This window comes from Postia placenta (assembly GCF_002117355.1).
Source record: "Postia placenta MAD-698-R-SB12 unplaced genomic scaffold POSPLAscaffold_16, whole genome shotgun sequence".
Taxonomy (NCBI): Eukaryota; Fungi; Basidiomycota; class Agaricomycetes; order Polyporales; family Adustoporiaceae; genus Rhodonia; species Rhodonia placenta.
This window is the reverse complement of record NW_020169847.1, coordinates 913,509-940,952: the sequence shown is the minus strand read 5'-3', so window position 1 is coordinate 940,952 and position 27,444 is coordinate 913,509. Positions and strand designations below refer to the sequence as shown.

Genomic DNA, 27,444 nt, shown 5'->3' with positions numbered 1-27,444 from the left:
TCACCTGACTACTGCTCACCGCGGCAGTGTTCTTTTACAAGGAGCGTATATTCTTCTCATGTCAAATCTACCGTCTCCGTCTTTCCAGGGTCCACTGATGATCAGCGCATCGTCCGTTATTGACGCGCCCATAGACAAAGTATGGCAGATCCTCGTCGACTTCACGTCCTATGCCGAATGGTACGTCCGAGTCCCACACGTTCACATAAGGGCATGCTCATACTGAGGCGTGTATCAACTCTCAGGAACACCTTCGTGTACGGTGTGCATGTCCCTGCGTAGACAGTGTACACCGCTAGCTGACACACGGGAGCAACAGACACAAACAGATAATCGTGGACAGTTCTTCTAAGGAGCCGTTGCCCGACCAGACACCGCACGAGGGATCGTACCTTCTCATGGAGGTGCACATACCACCGACGTCCGACCGGTCCCACACACCGACGTCGCGCCCGCTCGAATTAATCACCACGGTCGACCCGGCAGCGCATCGCGTGGCGTGGAAGAACCTGATGCCATCGTGGTTACTGCGCGCGGAGCGGTGGCAGGCGCTGAGTGTCGTTGAGGACGGGAAGACACTGTACGAGACGCGGGAGGTCATGGCGGGTCCCGGTGCATATTTTGTGCGCGCACTCCTTTCTAGCTGGCTGCAGCAGGGGATCCAGGCGGTCGCCGATGGACTGAAGCGCCAAGCGGAGCAGTCTTAGTGATTCGAGTCATGTCTTCCTATCGCTCGGTGTGAGCATCCCGAGCCTTGCTCTGTGTTGGGCTGATGCTGATGCTGACACAGAGGTTATTGATGTCATAGTGAAGTACTATGCATGCTACGGTCGATATGAGTGACTCTGTAATTTGGATACCTGCCCTATTCTTATTCCACACTTGAACACAAAAGTGTTCGCACTCTGAAGAGATCACGCCACTGCCAATTTCAGACGGCACAGAATGAAGAAGCAAAACAAAGACTACCGCGACCACCGTTGTGCCCCACGAATGCGTTCATCCACGACGACGATCTTATGGCTCATCGCGTCGAGCCGAAGACGGATGACAGCAAGGACCTCACCAATGAATGGTCTCGCCACGCATACCTCCGTGTGTCAGGCTGATGGAATTTGCATACATGAAGGCATAAAACGTCGATGTTGTGCAGTATCGGCGGAGGCAGACGAGCTGCAGTGGAGCATCAGTTAATAAGTTAGTACATGCATGTATAGGCGTGTGAGTCTTCTTCAGTGGCTTGATCGCTCGGTGGTGGCACGTCAGTCCGGTTTGTGGTACAGTAACTCGGGAAGCAATCACGGCCTCCTTTGGAAGCAGAAGATCACTAGCCAACGTCATCGTAAACCAAGATATGTAGTGAATATGTACGGATGACTTGGGTCTTATGTGGGTCCAAGGGTGATCATATATTACGAGGCAAAGATGCGGTTCGTAGATACCTAGCTCAACTTCACTCTGCGGTGGAAGTGTGGCGTGTGACTTGTGCCAACCTTCCACGTGATGGACGCGTCTGTGGCTCCTCCACGCGGGCGCCGGAGATCATCTTGCATCTGTGCCACTTGTCTGCATTCATCTGACCTTGCTGTCACCGCCACCATTGGAGTAAACACGCGTCTGTAATTTGAGCCTATTGAGCCACCGTAATTTAGTCAGTGACCACGCACCTGAACGAAGGCACGGTCGACAGGTGCAAGCACCGGGCGGCTAACCAACTTCACAGCACTGAAGCATTGTCTCCTCCAAGGCGGGGACGAACCACGTTCCTCACTTGTGTGTAGAACAATATCTTCCTTTGTTCCTTCAGCCACATTGCTGACGGCTCCTGTCCTCGTGTTTCGCAGCTCACGGAAATTAGATACAGTGTCGAAGGTGACCATCCTGATCACATCTCCTGGTCATATAAAATGCAGCAAGATACATCGTTCGAGGACCACAAACCAACATGGAGGGTGAGCCATCCTCTGATGCCTCCAGGGCCAACACACCTGCTAACCGGGGCGAAACGCCGGTCCGCACCAAGGCTGTCCAAAGCGCGTCTTACATGGAAGGCAACCTCGATGCAGCTCGCGGAGCTGTGATGCAAGATCTTGGAACGACCATACCGGAGGTCTCGACCAGATTCTTCCAGACGCACCTCCTTCCTCCGCTTCCCGCAGATATTAACGTCAAACAAGTAGTCAACAAACTCCGCAAAGGCAAAGGCAAAGCCATAAAAGGGAACCGTTGGGCAAAATTCCCGAAGGATCCCAAAAATTCTACCGAGTGCGAGGATGGCTGCTTTAAATCTCTCGAAGATGTAGCAACAGCTATCGAGGCGGTAACAAGTGCAATGACAGGCAAGAAACAGCTGCTCAAATTTGTTCAGAACCCAGGCGACGCGCCCGAATCCAGTATGAGGACGTCGAAAAGTCGCCCGGATGGATGCTTCATGCTCAAGTCACAGCATAAGCGTAGCTTGCGATGGATGGATATCGCGCTTTCCGCTGAATACAAGAAGGTGGAGACCCTTGCAACTAAGGATGATGTAAGCATATCCGATTTCGCTCCTGAATACTTGGCTGATAGCTGTGGCAGGATGTTCGAAAGGTTATCTGGAGCATGCATCATTGCATGCGGGAGGATGCGAGACGCCGGTTCACTTATGGGCTCACAGTTGAAAATAGGACGATGCGGATGTGGTTCTGCAGCCGCACAGAGCTGCTTGTGAGTGAACCAATTGATTTTATGTTGGTGAGTTGTGTCTCCATCGTATTCTTCGTGTCTCGGACTCACTGTAATCTGTATAGGAGCACCATAAGGTCGTTCATTTCTTCGTCGCGATGATGTATGCGGCTGAACATGAAGCGGGATGGGATCCCACGATTCAATATGTCTGGAAAAACGACAAGAAGAACGACGAGCTTGTGTTGGACGAAGAAGACAACCCCCGCCTCGACATCGATGTCCAAGATGGGAATGGAAAGGTCGTACGATATCGGACGACGAAATGGTTATCAGACGATGGCGCAAATGGTCTGCGAGGCAGGGGTACGCGCGTCTGGGAGGTGTGTATACTCGACAAGGGCGGGGAAGGCGTCGATCGCTTTGCTCTCAAAGATCAGTGGATCGATCACGACCGACTACGAGAAGGCATGATTATCGAGGAGCTCCGGAATGCAGAAGCATCTGATGCGACAAAACGCATCATACACCAATCGTTACTCACTGTGGAACATCACGGAGATGTCTACGTGGAGGGCATGCTCGATCATACCCGCAATCTCATGACACGCAACGGCCGGCCGCACCCCTATACCCGCTTCAGACTTCAAGAGCTCCCGGAGGACGGAGTCAAAAAGACCACTACAACCAAGTCGAAACAACGAAGACCGGCAGGCGTGGGCCACTACCAGTCCCCAGAGGAGCTGACGGCGCCGTCCATAGAAAACATTGAGACGTACCATCCAAAGGTTCACTACCGTATCGTGTTCAAGGAGGTATGCAAGCCGCTTCCTGAATACACCTCGCTCAAGGATATCTTTGATATTCTCATGAATGCTGCACTTGGTAAGTTCGTGACGTGTTGTCGCATTTGGCGTTAGGACTCATTGTTGATTGTACAGCACTGTTGGCCTTGCATGAGCTTGGATGGGTGCATCGCGACATCAGCATGGGAAACCTCCTCGGTTTCATTCTGAATGGAGTGCTGTATTGCAAGTTGTCAGATCTCGAATACGCAAAGCCGATGGATGATTGTTTGGGCCACGAAATCCGGACTGTGAGTATCAAATAACGTCCATAGTTCTCATTTCTGATTCCCACATCCTAATGACAGGGCACCAGATCGTTCATGTCAGTCGAAGTCTATGATCTGAAGTACAGATTTACCTCGTCAAGCTCACAGGAAGAAAAGGCACAAGTAGCCAAGCCGACTCCAATGACAGCTGATCAGTGTCAAGTCGCCCTGGACCGGATCAATGCGGCACAATATGACACTCCTGAGAACATTGATGAGCCCGAGGAGACCTCCAGTGAGAGTACCACCATGAGGCCATTCCGGTACAATCCCCTCCATGATATTGAATCCCTTTGGTGGGTGGCGATATACTTTATCTTCAACAGATCGGTGGTAAAGGTTGCTGGTAAACCTCCATCCATGGAAGCGTCGCAGCGGGGAAGCTACAATGCTCAGAAGAAGTACACTGACAAGTTGCTCACGTCGTCGCACGAGAGACTTGCGGTTATGTTGGACAACCCTGCCCTGAAGACGGAAATTATCCACTTACATGTCGCAATGCGGGGGGTTGCCAACGAGCTCAACAAGACCAGGGGAGAACTCGTTGAGTGTTATCGGAAGGCGGAGAAGGATCTAGATGCAATCCACCACAGAATCGGCCATCAGCTCCTCAATGATGTCTTCATAAAGAGCTTCATAGAAGTTCGTGACAATCTCCGGCGAAAGGATATCCAGATCGACATCCTGCGCAACGATCCACGACAAGAGGTCGAGAATCTCCCAATTGCCGAAGGTCGGGGCGGTGCGATCGACAACAATAATGGTACCGATACGGAACAAGTCCCAGACGCAGCTGGCCAGGGACCCCGCTTTGAAGGTCTAGCTCGAGAAGTGAAGACTGGCGACACGGCCGAAGAGATGACTGCCTGGGACGGCGCGCAAGACGTGATTGCCGAAGACTCTGATGCTGGACGATCCGTGGATAAGGCTACCGGTCCATCCGTCCCCCAAATCTCGACAGAGCCCCTTGTCGAAGGACGCTCTACTCGTCCGCAGCGCAAGCGTGCTCCTCCCGTCCGATATATGGGGACAGAATACAATTTGAAGAAGGGCATGACGAGCAAGACCGCATCATCGTCATCAGCTCCGGCTGCAGCATCAAAGACTGCGACCGGCCAATCGACCTCAGGGACTATGTCTAGCACTAAGAATAAGGCAAAGTCAAAGGCAAAGTCGAAGGCAAAGTCAAAGACGAAGTAGGTGCAGCCTATGTGTCGAGGTACGGAACGGGCCTTCTGTTCTAACTTGCGGCTTGGCATCGAGACTCTGGATGTTTGATACGTTTCATACGTAGAGATTGGGTCTATTTATAACTTTGGACGCTGTCGGTTGTACTAGTGTATTTGCTCGATCTTGTTGCTCACGATTGTTCCATGACTGCTACTAGTGTTCCCCATATATAAATACTGTCCCATCACGTTATCAAGTGCACTTCTCTGAGAGCTCATCAGTGTTCAACCCGTTGATCAAGGCACACAAGTGACAAGGGGTGCGTCACTTTTGAGTGTGCCCTCCGAGTCTGTATCCGACGGTGATTGGACAGAGGCATCCAAGCAAAAGATGAGTCCGTTCCCCAAGCCGTGATTGATAAATTCTACAATCCAGGAGCCGCCCCATGTAAGTAGGGCAAATGGCGGGAAGTCCTTATTGTTTTACAGCTTTTCACCGCGAATTCGATAACCCGAGGCCGCCTTCTATCTGGTGCTTCTGCTGCAGCAACGCGCCCTTGGGCTTGATGCTCGTGATCACGTCCGCCATCCTGTATATCGGCTGTAAGATCGGCCGTGGTTCGTTCGGCCGTGCGAGCTAGAACTTGTGCAGTGATCGGCATCCTGCACGATGGTGCATTCTACGAGTCTGTACTGCAGACCGCAGATAATGCGAAGACTCATCATAGTACCAGTATTTCATGAGCTCATCGTTTCAAAAACTTGTCGGCTTGTAGGTGCCACCAATCGAGCCTAAGGAGCGCCTTCGAGCTTGCTTTGCTGAGATGGTACCGAGAATGCTAGACGTTCTTGCTTTTCGCCAGAGCCTTCCAGGCCACGACCGATCACTTTCAAGCTCATCGTGATCGCGTCGCAAAGGACAGTGTGCAGGTCCGCCACTGCGAGAACGTGTAGTCAGCTCATGCATCGAATAATGGGACTCCTGCCTGGCTGTGCATAGCCGACGGCAGGACGACATAGACTCGCGCATAGCCTAAATCATGCATGCCGTCGATGGATGCCGAACTCAAAGGGAACTATAGCAAGCAGCTACAGTATGCATCACGGTTGTTCTGGACACAGCAGTTCAGAGAATGGGCGATGACAAGACCGGGGGATTTCAAAGACGAAGTGTTTCACCTTCACGCAGTCGTACGGCCAGCCGGTTATCTTCTCGACACGATGAGATACCGATTGCAAAATCAATACAGAAGCATCGAAGAGACACTCACCCCCATCACTCACATGGTCGCATCCGATATCACCATACAGATGATAGAGGACTTAGGAGACATTCGGGCAGACGTTAAAGGGCTTACAATCGGCGAATTCAAGGACGACCCGCGGCGAAATTACCTTGCGATCAGGAATGCCGACATCTCCCTTCAGCGGGACCATATTAGTCCTCCTCTTACGAAGACAGAAGGGAAACGGGCTATGATTGAAGAGGCAATGTCGAAATTGAAGTCTAAGCTCAGGCCGAAGTTGGGGTCGAAGCGGAAGCCGAAGAGGAAATAAATGTAATTGAACTTGAAGACGTTGTGCTTCTTGGGGGAGGGATTTCTGTCTCACTTTTGACGATTCCTTGTCATTCATGGACGCTGTTGGATTATGCGAAAATAGATAATGTCATCCGATTACGCGATCCGGTCATTTCACCTACATCAGCAAAAAGGTACGAAGCAAATAAGGTCCCGTGACCCATGCAAACCCGCACGTCACGGTCGGCGCATCATTAGCCCTTGCAAGACATTCCATGGCGTCACTAGAATGCTGGGGTATTGTTTGACATCGAGCTGCTGTCTGAATATTATAAGGAACTACCAGTCTGGTAATACCTATAGAAGCACTCACAATAAGATGGCGAGCCTGTTGTTCGGCATCCGAGGACTGGGAAGATCGGACCATTCGCGTGAGGTCCTTCCAAGATACTTGCGGCCCTTTGGATGGTCGTAACAGAATCTTCGATCCAGGCGAGCACATACATAGGCAGATCATCAAGGCAGATGGCCCGGGAGCGAGACTCGAGGTAGAGATATATCGAGAAGTCGCAAATGATAGGAATACAAGGCACAATGAACCATAATTGAAATGACGAGGTAAGAAAGAATACAAAAATTGATAGTTTCATAATGATGCGTATCCTTCGACTGTGCAGGGATCATCACCACCATCGTCTTCCCCATCTTCAGGACCCAAAGCATCTTCGTCGTCAGTCCCAATCTCACCCCCATCATCTATGTCTTCGGCATCATTGTCAATATATCCGTAGTCTGCTTCCTCGGCCTGTATATTATTGGGACCCTCCTGGCACAGCATCCCCACGGTCAGCGTGTTTGGAGGATTTCCGAGTACTACCTCCGAGTGGCGCACATCAGCGTACTCTTGATCTCTACCCCGGGCCGGGCGCAAAGCATCAGGAATCGAGGGCTTGTCTGTCGGATGACCCTCCAGGTTATCTTGCATGTCTTCATGACTTTCCTGCAGTAGGCGTTCAGTGACTTCAGCGATTGCCATGTGACCGATACCACCGCCGCGGAAGCGCATGAACATGTCGCAATCAGCAAAGCTATACATGTGTTCCGCATCAGGTTCGTAGTATGTCATCTGTAGATAGATTTGTTCGCTTACATATTAACATAATAATATACCCAATCCTCATCACATTCTCGAGGATGCCTTGCGATTGAGGGCCGCAGGTACTCATCCGTGCGTCCATGTGCAAACGCGGGTATAGTGTGAATTGCTCGAACAACGTGACGAGGATCAAGAAAGGCGAATGCACCGGGTTCGTCAGCATCAATAAATCCAATTCGCGGTAAGCGACGCGCATTCCATCCTGTTCGAGTTGTTAAATCACGGCCGAACCATCGTATGAAGAGGAATTCAATATGCTGAGGTGACGGGTCGCGTGACCTGAGACCCGAGTGGCAGATGTTCGCATGGAAGACCCCAAGAACACGGGCGTACCAATAGGGGTGATCGCTGTCTTCATGAGCGAGGACCATGATGTCGGGAGCCTCACTGCGCGGATTGACACAGTCCTGGCTGCGACGCAAGTCATAGGTCGTATAGTTAATGCGAAAATGCTTATGCTTGTATATCTTCCCGCCAATAATGGTGACAGTATTGCTCTCTGCATCGGAGAATGTATGCTCCTCGCCATCATAAGGAAGGTCTAGCAGGCGAGAGAGGTGATCTTTAAGCTGCGGCATGAAATCCTGGACACAATGATGAAATATGACGAAATGAGGTGTTGGTTGGCACTAGTAGCAAACATTAGAACAATGACCAAGTTTTCGAAAGAGTTGCAGTCAGTCAGAAACCCAAAGGATGGGAGCGTAAATTAAGAAACCAGTTGCGCCTCAACGATCGAGACCATGATTACCAATCGGCCGGTCTCGATCAGTAAGACGCCACTCACCTCGCCTCGGATCTTACGCTCTAGCACCTTTCTGAAGCACATAAAAATGCTGATCGTCTCTACTGGCAGCCAACCCGCTCAAACCCCCTCCAATGTCACATTCAGTACATACACCTACTGTCATGGCTCCTACGGCTGCCAGTAATTTGCCGCTAACCTACACCCCTGAACCTGTCAGTTCTGCGAAGCGGAAGTTCGACCAACCTAAATGAAGAGCTGCAGATCTACAGTCATTCAAGAAAAAGGCGACGATATTCTCGGTGAGTGGTCAGAATGTGAGGGTGTGTAAGGCTCACAGAAACCTTTGTCAATTCTAGAGAGCAAAGTGGGGTGCTCGATGCATTGTACAAGACTGCGAAATGGATCCCACGTGGAATTAGTCCCTTTGTCAATATTCTAACTGCCTTCCAAATCGGTCTGCATGCTGAGGGACAATCCGACGCTGATACAAGCGAAGTTGGAGCGGGAAATGGGCCAGAGTCGATGACTGAACAAGAAGAGAATATGCAACTGTGAGATTCCGTTTTTAGTCAGTATTTTGCGCTAGCTGACTTATTAGACAGGTCGCCAGCAGAGCGATCCGAGTTCATACGTGTCTACAATGCGATATTAAACTATACTCCTAGCCTGCGAGAATTAATCTCGGAGTTTCAGAGCGAGCCAGCAAGTCTGGGTGACCTCTGTGCACTTGTAAGTATATTTGAAGGCTGTTTTTCATGCTTCCTGAATCGATCTACAGCTTGACGAGCACTCGCGAAAGGCACGCACACAGGACTGTGGAGACCTACGCTACTCCGGAGTAAGGTATATCACCCCCGACCCAGCGCGACAACCTATCTTTCCTGTGATTGACGGGAGGCAGCAGTCGAAGAGTGAGCGGGGCTTCCAGCACCAGCAATGTTCCCGTCTTCTAGTTCCTCAACGTCACCTTGCTGACTTCGATGCCGATCCCGAAGGGTGTGTGATATTTATTGTGCGTCATCATTGACTAATTGTGTGAGTTTCTGCAGCTATCTCAGGAAAATAATTGAGGGCAGGGTGAAGATACGAGCGTCCATGCTGCCGAGTTTTGTTTATGATGAGAAGAGCTACGACCCGCACAACATTCTCAAAGGCCTGTTTCGAGGCTTCTTTCTGGTGCGCGTGAGTGTTCTTGTCTTGATGCGCTGCTTCTATCTCTCACAATGCTCTATTTGACAGGTATTCCGACACATATTCACGGGCCCTCGCACGGCACTCAAAGTCACTGACGGGCCCATTGCCGGGAAGCCCTGGAATGCGCAGATCCTTGGAATGCTTAGTGTAACAAAGTATAGTATAGCATACGCTGCAGTTCAGGTGCGAATAATCTGATTTTCATGCTGCCAGATATTCTTCTCATGAACATAAAGGCTCGTCAGCTTTTGAACTCCCAGGAGGAATGGTCGGTTGAAGATGCACACTTCAACGCGGAACATTTCTTCTACACGATTTTGGCCATCTTCGATGACGCAGCCCACTCCACATGGTACGAGGAAACCATTGACTGGTGGAACAGGTACGTAGTGGTCTCTAGCATATCCTCCCACAAACTGATACATCATTCCCTTAACTTCTCGCCATCGACACCTCTAACTAGACGAGTTTTTGGCAACTCCTACACTGGATCTGATCGCTTGACACACGACGATGATTCGGATGACGAGGAGTCAGATCTCTCGCTTCTCAAGGCTCAGCACGCCGCACGTCAGGCAGTTCAATAATGTGGACGTGCGCCACTCCATTGTCATCGACGCAGCCTTTTCGTGCACCTGGTCAGGCCACCATTCATTTGCGACTATATGCTTCTCGTGCCATTTGATTTATTATGCAGAATAAACAATAAACTGTAATTTTATAATTAAAATGAAAATGCATAATACTATTTTGCGATTCGATCATCTGCGGGTGACTGGTCTGTCACGGAAGCGAACCAATACCACCGTGGATTGATTGGTTTTTTGGTCGCAAGGCATACAGTCTTTAGTCGGTCTAGCAATACCTAACAAGAACTGCGATCACAGTAGACCCATACAACAGTCACCATAATACCATAGCATGCATGACATGGCGTAGGCTGCTAGCCTCGCCAGCCTTGCATGCTCTCGATAGTCATATGGGCCTAGCTACCTATTTTGGCTCTTACATCACCCCGCTGATTTATCATCATGGCAATACAAGACTGTAAAACAATAGCGGTCTCTCGTAAGCTGGCCGGACCTTACAAGGCCATACGAGTACATGCATGGCCATACATAATGCGTTCCTTTTTGCTGATGTACCGCATCTGTCAATTCAAGGTTGCACACCGGTCCACACAATTAGAAACAGCCCTCCCTCGCCGTGGATTGTTTCGAACATCCGACCACTGACTTTGGGTCATAAACAGACCCTATGAAAAATGCATCCAGCAAATTATATCGTGTTTTCTTAGCTAGCCAGCCTCAGTGAACTTTGAGGTTGATGCGCGCTCGAAATGTGCTCGAAGTGGTGATTATGTCATGCAAGCATCCCTGAAGGGTCTGCTAGCATACACTCGAAGCAATAATACATTTATACTATTTCTCAATGACCACCCGATGAAATGTCAAACCACCGGTGAGGCTATGCATTTGATATCAAGGGTAGCTACGGGGGGCGCCCCACTTAGACTTCTATAAATGGTTCTTAGACCTGACTAATCGGCGACGGTCGCCGGTTCTCACGCGCGTTGGCCCACTGGCGCTCGCCCGAGAGGACACCCGAGCGAGATGGGACGTGTGGTACGGGATGCGAAGTACTACATGTAGTATTTTTAATATATAGGAATTATTTGGAGGCTTTGAATAGTCCAACAAGCGTAATATTTGATGAAGGGGGTGAGCTGTTCTTGAATGTGTGGACAGGAGTGCACTCTACTCATGACAGAATTGTGCGGCAGGCGGGACAGGATCTCCGGCGGTGAGGGACCGGATCACTGACCGGGGCGGACCAAAACGAGTGCCGGGGCGGGCATCGGGGCGGTTTGGCACGGGCAGGAAGCTTATCTGATTTGACCGGTTTGCGATCTCAAATGACATTATCTATTCACGCTTGGATTATTTCAACGTCCGTGACTTACGATCTCAAGTGCGCTTGGATCTAGGATGTTGTCCCGGGTTTATGTATTGGACCTTCTGACGCCCATTCAGAGATGAACGTTGCTGACTAAGACGATCGATCTATACCTGTGATAGTCTGCGTGGATTTGGGGACGCCTAAAACGGAAATCGCGCTTGCCTGCAGCACCCGCTGCGGTAGACTTGGACGCCTCTTAACTCGAAGCCTAGGCTGTGCCATTAATCTTGCGACCGTGTTCTGCCCGTGATATACATGTGCGAGGTGGCGGTCTATGTCTGAGATTCCCTTGCATAGTCTCGGACGAGCCAGGAAGTCACGCGCCGGATACATCCCTCTCCAGAACGGCGAGCTTAGCAGCGAAAGCGAGCAAGGCGGGGAAGATATGTCGATGAGCTCAAGGGCAGCTGCAGCCTCTTCCAGGAGAAAGGGGAAACGTAGAGAGAGGTACGACGACTCAGAGCATCCAGAGGAACATGCTACTCTACTTGGAGACGATACAGCGGAGAATGAGTTCCGAGATGAGGAGGCGGAGGCGGAGAGGATCCCCTTGGGTCCCGAGCGTTCATCAAAGGTACGTGCTCGTGCGTCCTGCTAGTCAACCATCTGAACACGTAGCGGGTGAAGCGTTCATCTTTGGTGCGGAGGCTCAAGTCATCTAGCCAAGACAAATCGCGCACTGTGCCCTTCCGTCCGCCAGGTATCGCCTCCTTCTGTGTGTTATTTAATTGTGACGTCAATTAAGCCATTGCTCCAGACAAGCTACGCAACAAGTTCTCTCCTAACATCGTCCGCAACCAAAAGTACAATGCGTTCACATTCCTCCCAATCGTATTCTACGAACAGTTCAAGTTCTTCTTCAACCTATATTTCCTCCTAGTCGCACTCTCACAGTTCATTCCCGCTTTGAAGATTGGTACGCACATTCCCTGTGCGTGTATTTACGACAGTAACCTGGCTTGCAGGCTTCATCGCCACGTACATCGCGCCGCTTGCATTTGTACTCTGCGTGACCATGGGCAAAGAGGCGTACGACGATTATAAACGCAATTTGCGTGATCGCGAAGCAAATTCTGCGCGATATCTAATCCTCGAAGCCACTCCCTCATCGTCTAGCTCACAAAGAGACGAGGCGGACAGACCGCATACGCGATCCGTGCCCTCATCTGCGCTGCGTGTCGGCGACCTCGTGCTACTCGAGAAGAACCAACGCGTGCCCGCCGACCTGGTCTTGCTGCGCACGTCTGACCACTCTGGCACGTGCTTCATTCGTACTGACCAGCTCGACGGTGAGACGGATTGGAAGCTGCGAGTCGCAGTGCCCGTGTGTCAGAAGCTCGTAAACGACGCAGAGCTGCTAAATCTTGACGCCGAGATATATGGTAAGTACGTCACGCGTGTCAGCAATGTAGCTATTGAATGATTTTACTGAGTTTAGCGGATGCACCAACGAAAGACATTCATACCTTCATCGGTACTTTCACCATCAACTCTCCGCCAATGACATCCGAGAATGACGTGCCTATGGTGCCTGTGCCAACTGTCGAGCCGTTAACAGCGGAGAATGTACTTTGGGCAAATACGGTTTTGGCCGCAGGATCGGCCATCGGCTTCGTCGTCTATACTGGTTTAGAAACGCGAGCAGTCATGAACACAAGCCATCCGGAGACAAAGGTTGGTCTTCTGGATTTGGAGATCAACAGACTGGCGAAGGTGGGTGTTTCTATTCGTGAATGTGGTCCCGTAATGAATGTTCTCCAGATCCTCTGCGCGGTCACATTTGCGTTATCCTTCGTACTTGTTGCTCTTAACGGCTTCCGGGGACTTTGGTATATCTACATTTTTAGGTTCTTGATTCTGTTTTCCTCCATTATACCCATCAGGTGCGTCCTCTTGATTGTTTGGTAAGTGATATGCAATTTAATCGTAGTGCAGTCTACGTGTGAATCTGGACATGGGCAAGACTGTCTATGCACAGCAAATCATGACTGACAGAGAGATACCCAACACGATCGTGCGGACGAGCACCCTGCCCGAGGAGCTCGGGCGGATAGAGTATCTGCTAAGTGATAAGACTGGCACACTGACACAGAACGGTACGCTGCTATAGGTTGTATGCCAGATTAGTAACGCTGAGCCCTACTATCAGAGATGGAGATGAAGAAGCTCCACATGGGCACCGTGTCTTACGGATTTGATTCCATGGACGAGGTGGCGCATCAGCTTGCCATGGCTTTCGGTACGAGCGCGGAGCAAGGTGAGCAGCGTAGGTTGGGCAGTGAAGTTCGAGACTGAGCGTGTGCGCCTTTGTACAGCTCACATGAGGAGAGGGTCCACCACGACGGGAGCGCAGCTTGCCACGAGAGGTCGCAGGGACATGTCCTCGCGCGTGCATGACGTTGTTATTAGTCTTGCACTGTGTCATAACGTAGGTGAAAGTGATTCTCATTCATGTCATCCTCCAACGTCGACTGCTTCTTCAGGTCACTCCGGTCACGAACGACGACGGTACTGTGACCTACCAGGCCTCTTCTCCCGACGAAGTCGCGATCGTGAAATGGACAGAATCGGTCGGACTCACGCTGACATTCCGTGACCGCACGCGTATCGAGTTGCAGACGCCCTCAGGCGTGCGAATCACGTTTGACGTCCTCGATATCTTTCCGTTCACATCCGAGTCGAAACGTATGGGCATCATTGTGCGTGATGCGCAGTCCGGCGAGATCACGTTCCTGCAGAAGGGTGCTGATGTTGTGATGGCGCGCATCGTGCAACGCAACGACTGGCTGGAAGAGGAGTGTGCCAACATGGCGCGAGAGGGTCTGCGTACATTGGTCGTCGGGAGAAGGCGGCTAACAGAACAGGCCTACTCGATCTTCAAAGAGCGCCATCACCAAGCAAGCATTCGGCTGGAAGGCAGGAACGAGGCGATGACAGCAGTGGTTGCAGACATCCTCGAACGAGACCTTGAGTTGTTGGGCCTGACTGGTGTCGAAGACAAGTTACAGGACGATGTCAAGTCGACTCTGGAGCTGTTGCGCAATGCCGGCATCAAGATCTGGATGTTGACAGGAGACAAGATCGAGACCGCCACATGTATTGCCATCTCCACGAAGCTCGTCGCAAGAAATCAATATATTCATCAAGTCGCGAAATGTAAGCTTCCCATACTCGATTCGGAAAGGCAGCTTACTGATTGGATTCTCAGTGAAGACTTCAGATGAAGTACGAGATCAGCTTGAATTCCTGCAGAACAAGCTCGATTGCTGTCTGGTCATCGACGGCGAGTCGTTGCAGGTGTGCAGTTACACCCATCGTACACGTTCAGACGAGCTGACATCTCTGACAGCTCTGCTTGAATTTGTTTAAGAATGAGTTTGTCGAGATTGCAACCAAACTCTCTGCTGTCGTAGCGTGTCGGTGTTCGCCTACGCAGAAAGCGGATGTCGCGCGCTTGATTCGGAAACATACCAGAAAGCGCGTATGCTGTATCGGCGATGGAGGAAACGATGTCAGCATGATACAGGCGGCAGACGTCGGTAAGTCAGTGCATCTTACCCATAGTGTTTACACTCACAAGGACTCAGGTGTCGGTATCGTCGGAAAGGAGGGAAAGCAGGCGTCATTAGCTGCAGACTTCTCAGTCACGCAGTTCAGCCATCTCACCAAGCTCCTTCTATGGCACGGTCGCAATTCATATCGTCGTTCAGCCAAACTGGCGCAATTTGTCATCCATCGCGGTCTCATCATTTCCGTGATGCAAGCTGTCTTCTCTGCCATTTTCTACTTTGCGCCGATCGCATTGTACCAAGGATGGCTCATGGTCGGATATGCTACGGTATACACTATGGCGCCTGTCTTCTCGCTGGTACTCGACCGAGACGTCAACGAGGATCTCGCGCTGCTCTATCCCGAGCTATATAAGGAACTGACAAAGGTTGATTTTTTAAGCTTAATGTGTCGATACTTCCTCTTCTGACACCGGCCTCTAGGGCCGAGTTCTCTCATTCAAGACGTTCTTCATGTGGCTTATGATCAGTGTCTATCAAGGTAGGCAAATCGACGATCACCCGCTGCTCCCTTCTCTGAAAAGGTGCAGGCGCTGCCATTATGATCATGTCCTTGGTGCTGTTTGAGAACGAGTTCTTGAACATCGTGTCCATCTCCTTCACGGCTCTGATTCTCAATGAGCTGATCATGGTCGCGCTCGAGATCACAACATGGTATGACTTGTCTCTCGTCGAGGCGGACAGCTGCTGATTGCTCCATAGGCATATATACATGATCATTTCCGAGGTCGCCACGCTGTTCTTCTATGTCATCAGCATTGCATTCCTCCCTGAGTACTTTGGTGCGTCACTCGGTGCTTGCACCACCAGTAGTTTCTGGCTTCAAGGGGGGCTGATGCCTATGTCATAGACCTGACATTCGTGGTATCGGTACGGTTTGCGTGGAAGGTCGCTGTGATCGTAGCCGTAAGCGCGTTCCCTCTGTACATTATCAAGGTCATCCGTAGTCGAGTCGCGCCGGCAGCATCTAGCAAATTATTGTAATTTATGCTGTTCACACCTAGTTTCAACATTTCACAATGCATTCAGTGTCGTCAGTGGCATGCTAGTCAGAATAAAACAATTGCAGGTATGTGCGAGTGAGACGAAAACAAACAGCGTCAAGATGCAAATAGCGAAGACAGCTCAGCCGCCGCTGTGCGGTGGAGGTGAGGGATTATGTGCTGTTGCGAAGCCGGGAAAGAAACCGGGCGAATGATGCCATTCGGGGTTGGGAGTGCCCCACATGGGATTTGGTGGGCCGATGGGCACACGCGGCGAGCCAAACCCAGGCGCACCCCATGGCGAACGCATATCAGGCCCGTTGCTGCGCGGGCTGCCCCAGACAGGACCGACAGGTGCGACACGGCGTCCTGTTGGCTGAACTACCTCGTCGTCCTCCGCCGCGAGCGCGGATGAGCCGAGAACCTTTGGGCTCGGTGAACGGCGGCTGGGCGACGTCGAGCCTGATCCGGACGCGTCCCCGCCTGGACGCGCGATGGGCGCGACAGGACGCGTAATCGGACCAGGGTCCACGCCGCTGCGCGCGCTTGGACTCGGCGCGATATGCGTCGGCGAGCCATGCGCGGCCTGCGCGTTGGCGCGCGCCGGCGGACCAATCGGCGCAGGTAGCGTTGACGGCGTCGGAGGTGCGATGGGCGTGATGGGCGTCGGGGGCGCGATCGGGGCGGGAGGTTGCATCGGGCGGCCGAAGCTGGGCTCGTAGGGCGTGCCACCGAAACCACGCGGGATGGCCGATGGCGCGAGTGACGCGGGCTGCATCGAGGGCCCTGGTGCCATGTTCATGTAAGGTCCCGGCGTAAGCGGCACACGCGGCGAGAGTACAGGCGGGGGCAGTACACCGTTTGGCTGCGCGAGATACGGCGTTGTTGGCGGAGGCAGATGGTTGGACATTTGCAGCGGGGCCGGCGCGGGGGTCGGCGGGCTCGTCACGACCGTCATGCGCGGCTGCGGCGGGCGCGACGACTGGATCACAATGGGCGCCGGGCCGAGTGCCGGAGCAGGGGCAGGCTTGTTGAGAATCTTCTTAGGCTGCGCGGCGTTGTTGGGGGAGCGCTGCGAGGGGCCGACGGGAGCACCGTTGCGGGGCGACGTCGGCGCGCGGGCACTGCGTGAGGACGATGCGCGTTGCTCGCGCGCAGCCTTCTCCCGCGCCTCCCGCTCGACCTTGTCGCGTTCAGCCTTCTCCTTCTCAGCCTTGTCGCGTTCCTCACGCTCCTTCGCGGCCCTCTTCTCGCGTTCCTCGCGCTCGCGCTCCTCGCGTTCACGCTTGACCGCGGCAGCAGCAGCACGCTCGGCAGCGAGCTTGGCCTCGCGCTCCTCCCGCACCTTGCGCTCGCGCTCCTCCTTCTCGCGGCGCTCGGCCCTCACCTTCTCCTCGCGTTCCCTGCGCTTGCGTTCGCGCTCGGCCTCGCGCTCCTTCTCCTCGGCTAGGCGTTTCCGCCGCTCCTCTTCTTTGCGCAGCCGCTCCTCTTCTTGCGCCTTGCGCTGGACCTCCCGGCGTGCACGTTCCTCCTCCCGCTTTTTGCGCTGCTCCTCCTCAAGCGCGACCTGCTTTGCCTTGATCGCAGCCTCCTCTGCAGCCTTCTCCGCAGCCCGTGCGGCGCGCTCTTCCTCCTTCGCCAGCTTCTTCTGCCTATGATGAACGGACCGCTCAGCACAGTCGTGTGACGCGTGAGTATGGGCGCTTACCGCTCCTTTTCCTTCTTCTTGTGGTTCTGCGTCTGCTTCTTGACCTCCTTTTCCTTGTTGATCTTGTCCTCATCCTCGAGTTCCCGTAAGAGCTGCAATTGCCTCTCTTGTGCGACCTTCTCCCGGTATGCCTGGAGGACCCGCTGCTCGAACATCCGCGCGGCAAAGATGGAGAACATCCGCTTGCCCTCCTCCATCTTCTGCTCCTCCGTCATGGCCTTGAGCATCAATATCATCAGTCAGGCAAGACACGAGCATGACTATATGCGCGAGACAACGCACCTCCTCTTCCTCATCTTCGTCGTCCTCATCATCCTCATCCTCATCCTCGTCACCTTCATCGTCCTCGTCATCCTCACTGTCATCCTCGACGTCTGCAGCGGCCTCCTCCTCGCGCTGCATCCGCCGTTCCGCGAGCTGCTCCATCATCTCGAGGAACTTCTGCCCGTCGTTCTTGAGCAGATCGTCGGCGACAGTGAGGATGTTACCTGCACCTGCAAAGATGAGATGAAACGCTGCGACGCGCGGGGCAACGCGAGGGTCACTCGCCTGCAACGGTGAGGTTGGTGCCGAAGCCACCAAGACCGTCCCGTCCGTTTGCCTTGGTGCCATTCGCTGTTGCTCGCCGGCGACTAGGCATCCTCCGATCGGGCTGCGGCTTGACGTCCTCGTCGTCTTCGCCATCCGCGTCGTCTTCCTCATCCTCCTCGTCTTCCTCCTCCTCGTCCTCCTCGTAGTCCTCCTCTTCCTCATACTCCTCCTCTTCGGCGTCGTCCTCGTCAAACTCGCTCTCGGGAGGCTTGACGGGTTTGCGACCATTAGTCATGACGGCGCCTTTTGCGCGGGGAGCAGCATGAGGGGGGGCGAGGGGGTTGATGACGGCGCCGTTCTTATCGAGCTCGACGCTGCCTGGGAAGGGCCCAGGACCCTGGGGAGGAGGGAGGGTGCCGCCGGAGGAGATGTAGCGCTGCTGGTAATTCGCGTACTGTTCTAGCTCCTCGTAATAAGCATCGTACAGTACCTCGAGCTCTTCCTCTATTGCATTCCTGTCTCAATGCACGCGGTAACGGACGCAGAGGCGGCGGGCGTGGGCATGGGGCGGAGAAGGGCGGGCGCGGGATGAGTAAAAATTTTCGAGCGAGAGGGAGGAACACACACCGCTTGCGACCACAGACTGCACAGGAGCACGAGTGCTTCTGCTGCTCCTTCATCTTCTTGAGGACGGCCTCCTTCTCGATTTTGACAAGGTTGCGGCGCTCGTCCTCGCCGAGGCCGAGCCAGAACTCCTTGATGCGCTCGCGCTCCTCGGTGGTGCTGGTGCTCCATATCTTGTTGTTTTTGGCGACTGGAGGGTTGGAGGAGCCGTTCGCTGGCGGACGAGGCTTGTGGGGTGCGGAGGCATTGGAGGATGGGGGCGATGGGTGGTGATGGGCGTGATTGTGCGGGTATGCGTGGGAGGGTGCGGGGGCCTTGGAGGCTGCGCGACGCGAGGACGGGGGCGGGTTGGCGGCGGGAGCGGCGGGCGGGTACGCCATGGGCTGCTTGCCCGCCGCACGCGACGACGGGGGCGGGTTGGCAGCGGGCGTCGGGCGCGGGGCAGGCATTCCGTTGCAGGTGCAGGTGTCAGAGCCCTCCGGAGCAACAGCGCCCTCTTCTGCCGCGCCCCGCTTTCCCACGCCCGCCGTCACCGGCCGGCCCCTGCCTTCGTCCTCCGCCTCCGGCCCGCCCTCCGTCCGTCCCCCCCGCTTCTTCTTCTTCTTGTGCTTCTTCTTTCCCGGCGACTCCTCCGTCCCCGCCGCGCCCGCCCCGGCCCCCGGGAGCAGCCCCCCGTCGTAGCTGAGCGTGAAGCGCGCCTCCGCCCGGTAGTCCATCTCGCTCTCCAGCTCCTCCAGCTCGTCCTCGCTGTAGTACTCCTCGTCCCCGTACTCCGCCGCACGCCCGTACTCGTCCAGCAGCACCACGTTCGCCCCCGCCGCGCCCAGCCCGTTCGCCGCCGCCGCCTGTTCCATCGCCATCCCGAACGCCGCGTCCGTGAACATCCCTGCCTCGAACGGCACCGTCCCCGCTGCCGTATACGTCCCGGTGTACGCCCCCGCCGCCGCGCCCATCCCCACGCCTGCCGCGCCGTTCAGCTGGTGCGCGATCGCGTACCGCGCCTGCGCCTTTGCGCTCTCGTCACCCAGCGAGCTCAGATGCAGGTACGTGTTCGTTAAAAAGTGCCGGATGCCCTCCGGGAACGACCCCACCCGACCCTCGTCCAGCAGCCCGCCGCCGTCCCCCGCGTGTATGCTCCGGCTCAGCTGGCTCACCGTCGCCGCCAGCTCCGCCTCACTCATCATCGGCGCGTGCGGCGGCAAGTGCGGGGGCTCCGGCGACAGGCCTGCCCGCGCGTGATCCTCGTAGTGCGCCGTGTCGTCCTCCTCCGCATAGTACTGCTCCGCCGCAGTCATGTCCACTGCCTTGCCCTTTCCCTTCTTTTTCTTCTTCTTCTTCCCGCCTGTGGCAGCGTTCACTGTGGCCGGCGTGGGCGGTGGGGGCGCGGGGGCGGGTTTTCCTTGCAGTCTTTTTCCTTTTGACGATGCTGAGACCATGGGCCAGTCTGACGTGCGTATATGTTGCTTGGAATGACGAGCGGTGAGCTGTGGATGCGAGGGAATGCGCTAAAGACGAGCGGCGATGTGAAGGCCTCGGTCGGTCGCCTCGCACACGATGCTGCGGTTGAGTCGCGGCCGATGAGCGTGAGACGAAAAATGAATGAAGTGCAGCCGAACACCGAAGGTACGTCGGCCAGGAGCAGATGGGATAAAGCTAGTCGTGCTCGTCGAAGTGAGTACAGGAGCAGCATCCAATCTCGCGCCATGCACTCACCGGAGCACGTGGGTACGAGAGTGTCCGGGGTCATCCTCCTTCCTATCCGGGCAACTTGTATACACAAACACGCACCTCTGACTCCCGTCGTTCGCGTGCGGTGCATGTGCTCGCTTTCTCCATGTTTCCCTGCATCTATACGCAGTGCGAATAGGGGAAATATATACTCCGGTCTGATAAGTGTGAGTATGCTTCTGAACATGCTCATTGCTCGGCATCTTCGAGTTTGTTCTTGCAACTTGTAGTTAGTGTTGTTCAGGGCCCGGCTCGGGCCCAAAGCCCTACTTTGGGACGCACTTGCGGCCACCGGGCCTGGCTTTATAGTCAATCCAAGCCTGCACACTAGGCTCCGTGGTCTCTTGAAGATCTTTCGAGAACTTGTGTTGAGCTATATGTGCCCCAGCCAGGCAGGGTTCGGCGGGCTTGGGCACCAGCCCGCGAGCTTGTAGGTACGTACATGAGTTAGATGCGTCTGCTGCGGGAATTTCCTGATACAATTATGGGAGCCCTCACTCCCTCCCCTCTACTATACTCCTTTACACCTGTGCGAGCGAGCTTTTCGGACGAAGCTGCTACGACCCGGTCCCTGACTGATAGCAGACGTGTCGGCTCCCGCCTCACGCTCGCTCATTTTGATGTTCCGTCAATCCGCATGATGTGAACATACTCACTCGGTAACATGGCTCTACGTCATCATACGCTTGGCTGAACGGCGAATTCGAATCTGTGCCCTTTGGGAGACATGACAAGGGCGACGCGATCACGTGCGACGCGTCGACACACATTATTGCGACGCGTCGCGTGTATATTCCTGTCGTTTACACCCTAGTAGCAAATATCAGCTGGGTTCAGCGTTACCTTGCTTTCAAAGCAAAGCAAAGTAATACATGCTACTTGTGTCTGCTATCGCATTCTCTGCTTCCGAACGCCAACCCTTCTCTAGACTAGTACAGGTTGCCTATACGTGGACAAGGTTCGGCAGCACTTGTGATAGGTGTTCTATTGTTGAGCGCTCAGATGGCTGTGGCTTCTCTCCTACGTGATATCCGGGCGTGCGCATTCGGTTCTGGCGATGCTTCGAGCGGGACGTATGCGTGATGCACGATAAGAATAGCATACATTTGCGCGGGACGCCCACTAACGGCCCTGCACCGCATCGACTGCGAGATCGTAATCCGCATCTCTGGTACTTTGGGCATCTACCCTGCGCTCCGTTTTCCCCCGGCTAATTGGGTACTTCCCCATCTTGGGCCACACCGTACGTGCTCATAAAGCATTTGCTGTGGCACTTAGCGCTCACGATGAGACTGATATTGGGCATGGGCGTGACTGCCGCGCTGGCCGATGTTGCGTTGCATTTCGGGACACGATCTACCCGGACACTCTGATACTGAAGTCGCACAGGTCAAATCGATCCCGGCGACCGCGGTGGACGGGAACGTTGGCCTCACTGGTAGCGCCGATGAGCGTGGCGTGCGCGGCACCGGTTCTACAGTTGTATACCCCTCGCTTAGGCATGATTTGCAGGCCATGTGCGGACCCACATCATGCTGCCGTCGACCATCTGCGGCCAGGCAATTGGGTCCCGTATTCGATGCGGGTGTTTCGAATCCACTCCCGTTTTAAAATCCGAGCCTCATCCGTGCGTCGCTCGACCACAAGCAGGGCGGCGTCTTTGGGCTTGGAAATCCATACTGGCCGGATGCTCACATCCATGACTGCAGGCTACCGGACGCCCAATCTTGAAAAGCTGACTACAAGCTCTCGCAGTGGCGGGCCTATACACCGTCCTTTTCGAGGCGTGCCCGCCATTCTGGCCGAAGGAGAAGCCTTGCCAGCAATGACCGACGCTTTCCGGGATTGCCGTAATTGCGTGGTACGATGTCGGCAAGGCGATCTCGAAGGCGCTGGTCGACCTCGGGATTGACAGCACGGACGAACCGACGAGTTTGACGGACGAGGAGCTCACGGGGTACGGGAACTTAGTGGCGAGTCTCTGCAACATCTGCCGTCTGTAGTACAGACTGGTTAGACGCATTATCGCGCAGGATGCGTTCCGCAGACCACGCAGTATTAGACTACATATAGGGGGCGCATTGACCTGCAAGCGTCACGATTTCGGGACATGCACTACCGTAGAAAATACACATCTCGATGTCATCCTGACCACGTTTTGGCGCTGCGGATGACCCGGCATGGTTGTTGTATGGCACCGTCCAAAACGGTTGCGCTATCACCTTGATGCATATACTGAGGTCAGCGATATGCTTTCTCTCGTCGACTCCGAATTGCCCGACGATAGGACGAGACGTCTGGGCTCAGTGGGTCATTCACTAGCAGGTGAGTCGCCCAAGCCGCATGTCAATGAACGCTTACGCTCGGACAAAATCGGTGCACTTCATAGCGCAGTGGGATAGTATATATATATGGGGACCACTAGTAGCAGTCATAAGATATTCGGAGGCAACGAGATCCAAGTAATAAAATAGCACAACCAGCAGCGTCCAGAATTACAGATAGTGTCCAGAATAGATGACAAGCAGTAGAGTGACGTAGCATGACATGAAGAGCGTATAACGTCCAAAATCTCGATGCCAAGCCACAGATTGGAACAGGATGGCCATACCGTACCGACGCCCTTAGGCTGCACCTACTTCGTCTTCGTCTTCGCCGCCGTCTTTGCCTTCGTGCTTGACTTCGTCGCTGCCTTAGTGTTCGACGTAGTCCGTGAGGTTGATTGGCCCGTCGCAGCTTGTGTTGTGGTAGTCAGAGTTGATGACGATGACGCGGTCTTGCGCGTCGTGCCCTTCTGCACATTGGACTCTGACCCATATCGGACGGGAGGAGCACGCTTGCGCTGCGGACGAGTAGAGCGTCCTTCGACAAGGGGCTCTGTCGAGATGTGAGGGACAGATGAACCGGTAGCTTTGTCAACGGATCGTCCAGCGTCAGGGTCTTCGACAACTACGTCTTGTGCACCACCCTTGGCAGTCGCCTGTGCGGCCGTGGTTCCGTTACTGGCCACTCGAGCTGGATCTTCGGCGACAGATCCCTGATCAGATTCATCTGAATTATGTTCTATGTCAGCGTCATCATCGAAGGCATTGTCGTTGGTCATACTGTGCTGACCTTGGGCAATCTCGAATGGATTCTCGAACTCTTGTCGTGGATCCTTGCGCAGGATGTCGATCTCAATGTCCTCTTCCTGCAGATCGCCGAGAAAATCCGCGAACCATGTTATGAAGACATTGTCGAGAAGGTCCTGTCCGACTGTGTGATGGATTGAGTCAAGCTGCTGTTCAGCCTCTAAATAACAATTGACCAGTTCCTCCTTGATCTCGATAAGCCCACCAGCAATCTTCCGCACGGCAGCGTGTAAGTGGGTGATTTTCTTCGCCAGGGCAGTCTCATGCGCTAAAGCTTTTAGTCTGCCGCGCGACGACGTGGTCAACAACTCAGCGTATTTTTTCTGAGCGTCGTAGCTTCCACGCTGCGACGTATCCATGGATGGGGGTTTGCCACCAACCTTGACCACCGATTTGTTGAAGACAAAATATATCGCCACCCACCAAATGGATTCCAGGTCATGGAGTGGATTGTACCGGAAGGGCGTTGTGGGGATACGATGACTGACCGGCTTGACGATATTTTCTCGTTTTCCACCCTTCACGGAAGTGACCCTAGCAAGGCGTGAAGCAGCTGGTTTCGGAGGTCGCTTGCGGCGTCCGGCATGTGCCATTTGCTGTTTTGACGAGGTAAACCAGTAGTCCAAATCGTAGACTTCGACTGCCATGAAGGATCTAGTGCCCTGTTCACGGGAGACGCAAATTAGCAATAAAAACAATAAATGTCATTTGACACGCACGGTTCGTATTTCGTGACCCAAAAGATCATCCATCAACTTTGCATATTCGAGATCTGACAGCTTGCAACGCACCACTCCATCCACCGTGATGCCAAGAAGGTTGCTTGTGCTGATGTCACGATGTACCCATCCAAGCTCATGCAAAGCGGCCAGCCCTAAGGGGAAGGCGACCACGCCATGAGTTCCGAAACCAAGTGCGATAACATATCATGGGCTTACCAAGTAAACCACTTATCAGAATATCGAAGACGTCCTTAAGCGAGGTGTATTCACGAAGCGGCTTGCATACCTCTTTGAACACGATACGGTAATGGACCTTTGCATGGTATGTATAGATCTTCTGTGCGGAGGCCGTCCTCAGCTCTGCTGAAGTCTGGTAGTGGCCCACGCCTGCTTGTTTGCTCGACTGGGCTGGGGTCTCTATAACCCCATCCTCCGGAATCTGCTGGAGTTTGAAACCGATATGGATGGGCGGTACACCGTTGCGCGTCATGAGACTGCGGGTATGATCGAGCATACCCTCTACGTAGACATCTCCGTGATGTTCCACAGTGAGTAGCGATTGGTCGATAATGTCTCTTGTTGCATCATCTGTTTTCGTGTTCCGGAGCTTGTGAATGATCATGCCTTCTCGTTGTCGATCGGCATCAATGTACTGGTCTTTGAGAGCGAAGCGATCGACACCTTCCTTGTTCTTGTCGAATATGCACACCTCCCAGACACGCGTACCCCTGCTTCGCAGATCATTTGCGCCATCGTCTGATAACCATCTTATCGTCCGATATCGTACGACTGTTCCATCTTGATCTCGGACATCGATGTCGAGCCGGGGTTTATCCTCTTTGTCCAGTTCAAGCTCGTCGTTCTTCCCGTTCTTCTTGCGCACGTATCGCATTGTGGGATCCCAGCCCGCCTCATGCTCATCCGCATACATCATTGCGACGAAGAAATGAGCGACCTTGTGATGTTCCTAAACAGATTACTGTGAGCAGGAGACACGAAGAATACGATGAAGGCACAGCTTACCGACATGAAATCAATCGGTTTACTGACAAGCAGCTCTGTGCGGCTGCCGAACCACATCCGCATCGTCCTATTTTCAATCGTGAGTCCATAGGTGAACCGACGTCTCGCATCCTCCCGCATACAGTGATGCATGCTCCAGATTACCTTTCGAACATCCTGCCACAGCTATCAGCCAAGTATATATGTATAAAATGAGATGCGCTTACATCATCCTTAGTTTTAACGTTCTCTTCTTTCTTGTATTCAGCGGAAAGCGCGATGTCCATCCATCGCAGGCTACGCTTATACCGTGACTTGAGCATGAAACATCCATCCGGGCGACTTTTCGACGTCCTCGTCTTGGACTCGGGCGCTTTGTCTGGGTTCTGGGCAAATTGGAGTAGCTGTTTCTTGCGTGTCATCGTGCTTGCGACCTTCGCGATGGCTGCTGCCACAGTTTCGAGAGGATTGAAGCAGGCGTCCTCGTTCCCGCGGATATTTTTTGGATCCTTTTGGAATGCCACCCAACGGTTTCCTTTGATATCTTTTTTGTGGAGTTCGTTGACTAACTGGTTGATGTCAACGCCTACGGGAAGCCGAGGAAGGAGGTATGTCTGGAAGAAGTCAGCGTCGACCTCCGGTGCGGTCGTCCCAAGATCTTTCATCACAGCTTTGCGAGCTGCATCGAGGTTGCCTTCCATGTAAGACGCGCTTTGAACAGCCTTGACGCGGACCGGCGTTTCGCTCGGGTTAGCAGACGGGTTGGCCTTGGAGGCACCAGAGGATGGCTCACCCTCCATGTTGGTTGGTGGTCCTCGAACGATGTATCTTGCTGCATTTTATATGACCAGGAGATGTGATCAGGAAATCCAACTTCGACACTGTGTTTAATTTCCGTGAGCTGCGAAACACGCGGAGAAGAGCCGTCAGCGATGTGGCTGGAAGGACAAAGGATTAGAGAGCTATACACTCAGGTGAAAGTGAGAAACGTGGTTAGTCCCTGCCTTGGAGGAGACAATGCTTACCTGCTGTGAAGTTTGTGAGCCGCCCGGTGCTAGCACCTGTGGATCGTGCCTTCGTTCAGGTGCGTGGTCACTGACTGAATGACGGTGGCTCAAGGGCTCAAATCACAGACGCGTGTTTGGTTGATTGGCTGAATAGTGGCGATGACAGCAAGACCAGATGAATATAGCCAAGTGGCACAGATTCCAAGATGATCTCCGGCGCCCGCATGCGGCAGCCACAGACGCGTTCATCACGTGGAAGGTTGGCACAAGTCACACGCCACACTTCCACCGCAGAAAGAAGTTGAGGTTCCTAAGTATCTACAAACAGCATTCTTCTTGCCTTGTAAAGTACGATCACGTATTTTACATCAGACATAAGCCTTTTCACTGTACACTTTGACTTATGATTGCGGCTATTGATTAGTGATCTTCTGCCTTCAAAGGAGGCCGGTATTGCTTCCCAACTTCCTGTACGACAAACCGCATTGACGTGCCACCACCGAGCGATCAAGCCATTGGAGAGGACTCGCACGCCCACACATGCATGTACTAACTCATTAACTGATTGCTCCACTGCAGCTCGTCTGCTGCACTACCCCCGCCGATATTGACGTTGTATGCCTTCATGTGTGCGGATTCCATCAGCACGAAGGTATGCGTGGCGAGACCATTCATTGGTGAGGCTCTTGCTGTCATCCGTTTTGGGCTCGACGCGAAGAGTCATAGAATCGTCGTTGTGGATGAACATATTCGCGCGGCACAGCAGTGGGGCGGTGATTCTTTGTTTTGATCCTTTATTCTGGGCCGTCTTACTCGACAGTGGCGTGATATCCTTAGTGGTAAGTAAGGAAGAAGAATAGGGCGGGTATACAATTTACAGGGTCGCTCATATCGACCCGTAGCATACATGGATCA

At 53.6% G+C, this 27,444-nt stretch overlaps 8 protein-coding genes across 8 annotated transcripts; 4 read left to right on the top strand and 4 right to left on the bottom strand.

Annotated features, from left to right (window-relative positions):
* Nucleotides 1–58: 58 nt before the first annotated feature.
* POSPLADRAFT_1155010 (hypothetical protein) lies at nucleotides 59–707 on the top strand (the record flags this gene model as incomplete). Its single annotated transcript, XM_024486905.1, has 2 exons — nucleotides 59–180; nucleotides 344–707. 2 exons carry the CDS (start codon nucleotides 59–61, stop codon nucleotides 705–707), a joined length of 486 nt encoding a protein of 161 aa, XP_024334881.1.
* Nucleotides 708–1,945: 1,238 nt separating this feature from the next.
* POSPLADRAFT_1155477 (hypothetical protein) lies at nucleotides 1,946–6,504 on the top strand (the record flags this gene model as incomplete). The annotated part of the gene is made up of 9 exons (XM_024486947.1): nucleotides 1,946–2,527; nucleotides 2,569–2,706; nucleotides 2,790–3,549; nucleotides 3,606–3,760; nucleotides 3,887–4,974; nucleotides 5,322–5,395; nucleotides 5,437–5,565; nucleotides 5,843–5,877; nucleotides 5,980–6,504. The coding sequence occupies 9 exons, from the start codon at nucleotides 1,946–1,948 to the stop codon at nucleotides 6,502–6,504; spliced, it is 3,486 nt and encodes a 1,161-aa protein (XP_024334880.1).
* A 609-nt stretch (nucleotides 6,505–7,113) lies between these two features.
* On the bottom strand, nucleotides 7,114–7,819 carry POSPLADRAFT_1154779 (hypothetical protein; the record flags this gene model as incomplete). The annotated part of the gene is made up of 2 exons (XM_024486883.1): nucleotides 7,114–7,593; nucleotides 7,652–7,819. 2 exons carry the CDS (start codon nucleotides 7,817–7,819, stop codon nucleotides 7,114–7,116), a joined length of 648 nt encoding a protein of 215 aa, XP_024334879.1.
* A 100-nt stretch (nucleotides 7,820–7,919) lies between these two features.
* On the bottom strand, nucleotides 7,920–8,207 carry POSPLADRAFT_1095545 (hypothetical protein; the record flags this gene model as incomplete). Its single annotated transcript, XM_024483127.1, has 1 exon — nucleotides 7,920–8,207. A coding segment is annotated over one exon (288 nt), but the record flags the coding sequence as incomplete, so codon positions are not given.
* A 286-nt stretch (nucleotides 8,208–8,493) lies between these two features.
* Nucleotides 8,494–10,287, top strand: POSPLADRAFT_1041527 (hypothetical protein). Its single transcript, XM_024477926.1, has 8 exons — nucleotides 8,494–8,670; nucleotides 8,728–8,922; nucleotides 8,974–9,100; nucleotides 9,150–9,367; nucleotides 9,421–9,553; nucleotides 9,611–9,720; nucleotides 9,779–9,947; nucleotides 10,029–10,287. The coding sequence occupies exons 2-7, from the start codon at nucleotides 8,894–8,896 to the stop codon at nucleotides 9,840–9,842; spliced, it is 681 nt and encodes a 226-aa protein (XP_024334877.1). The 5' UTR covers nucleotides 8,494–8,670; nucleotides 8,728–8,893; the 3' UTR covers nucleotides 9,843–9,947; nucleotides 10,029–10,287.
* A 1,628-nt stretch (nucleotides 10,288–11,915) lies between these two features.
* Nucleotides 11,916–16,077, top strand: POSPLADRAFT_1154727 (hypothetical protein; the record flags this gene model as incomplete). The annotated part of the gene is made up of 18 exons (XM_024486878.1): nucleotides 11,916–12,098; nucleotides 12,179–12,224; nucleotides 12,282–12,440; nucleotides 12,490–12,906; nucleotides 12,963–13,042; nucleotides 13,088–13,237; nucleotides 13,286–13,407; nucleotides 13,460–13,620; nucleotides 13,674–13,763; nucleotides 13,855–13,952; nucleotides 14,008–14,680; nucleotides 14,733–14,821; nucleotides 14,874–15,059; nucleotides 15,105–15,461; nucleotides 15,517–15,574; nucleotides 15,624–15,747; nucleotides 15,796–15,875; nucleotides 15,944–16,077. The coding sequence occupies 18 exons, from the start codon at nucleotides 11,916–11,918 to the stop codon at nucleotides 16,075–16,077; spliced, it is 3,207 nt and encodes a 1,068-aa protein (XP_024334876.1).
* Nucleotides 16,078–17,780: 1,703 nt separating this feature from the next.
* Nucleotides 17,781–19,272, bottom strand: POSPLADRAFT_1185494 (hypothetical protein; the record flags this gene model as incomplete). Its single annotated transcript, XM_024489151.1, has 4 exons — nucleotides 18,943–19,272; nucleotides 18,334–18,830; nucleotides 18,067–18,278; nucleotides 17,781–18,002 (listed from the first exon to the last, which is right to left on the bottom strand). The coding sequence occupies exons 1-4, from the start codon at nucleotides 18,993–18,995 to the stop codon at nucleotides 17,781–17,783; spliced, it is 984 nt and encodes a 327-aa protein (XP_024334875.1). The 5' UTR covers nucleotides 18,996–19,272.
* Nucleotides 19,273–23,302: 4,030 nt separating this feature from the next.
* On the bottom strand, nucleotides 23,303–26,322 carry POSPLADRAFT_1155502 (hypothetical protein; the record flags this gene model as incomplete). Its single annotated transcript, XM_024486948.1, has 6 exons — nucleotides 23,303–23,718; nucleotides 23,782–24,460; nucleotides 24,518–24,672; nucleotides 24,737–25,487; nucleotides 25,544–25,708; nucleotides 25,750–26,322. 6 exons carry the CDS (start codon nucleotides 26,320–26,322, stop codon nucleotides 23,303–23,305), a joined length of 2,739 nt encoding a protein of 912 aa, XP_024334874.1.
* Nucleotides 26,323–27,444: the final 1,122 nt, after the last annotated feature.

Bases quoted from the DNA above. Each gene is read 5' to 3' on its own strand.
- POSPLADRAFT_1041527 (XM_024477926.1), top strand. From the start codon at position 8,894: ATGACTGAACAAGAAGAGAATATGCAACT. The intron at 9,368-9,420 runs GTGTGTGATATT...GAGTTTCTGCAG, and splicing joins TTCGATGCCGATCCCGAAGG to CTATCTCAGGAAAATAATTG. The intron at 9,721-9,778 runs GTATAGTATAGC...TCATGCTGCCAG, and splicing joins GGAATGCTTAGTGTAACAAA to ATATTCTTCTCATGAACATA.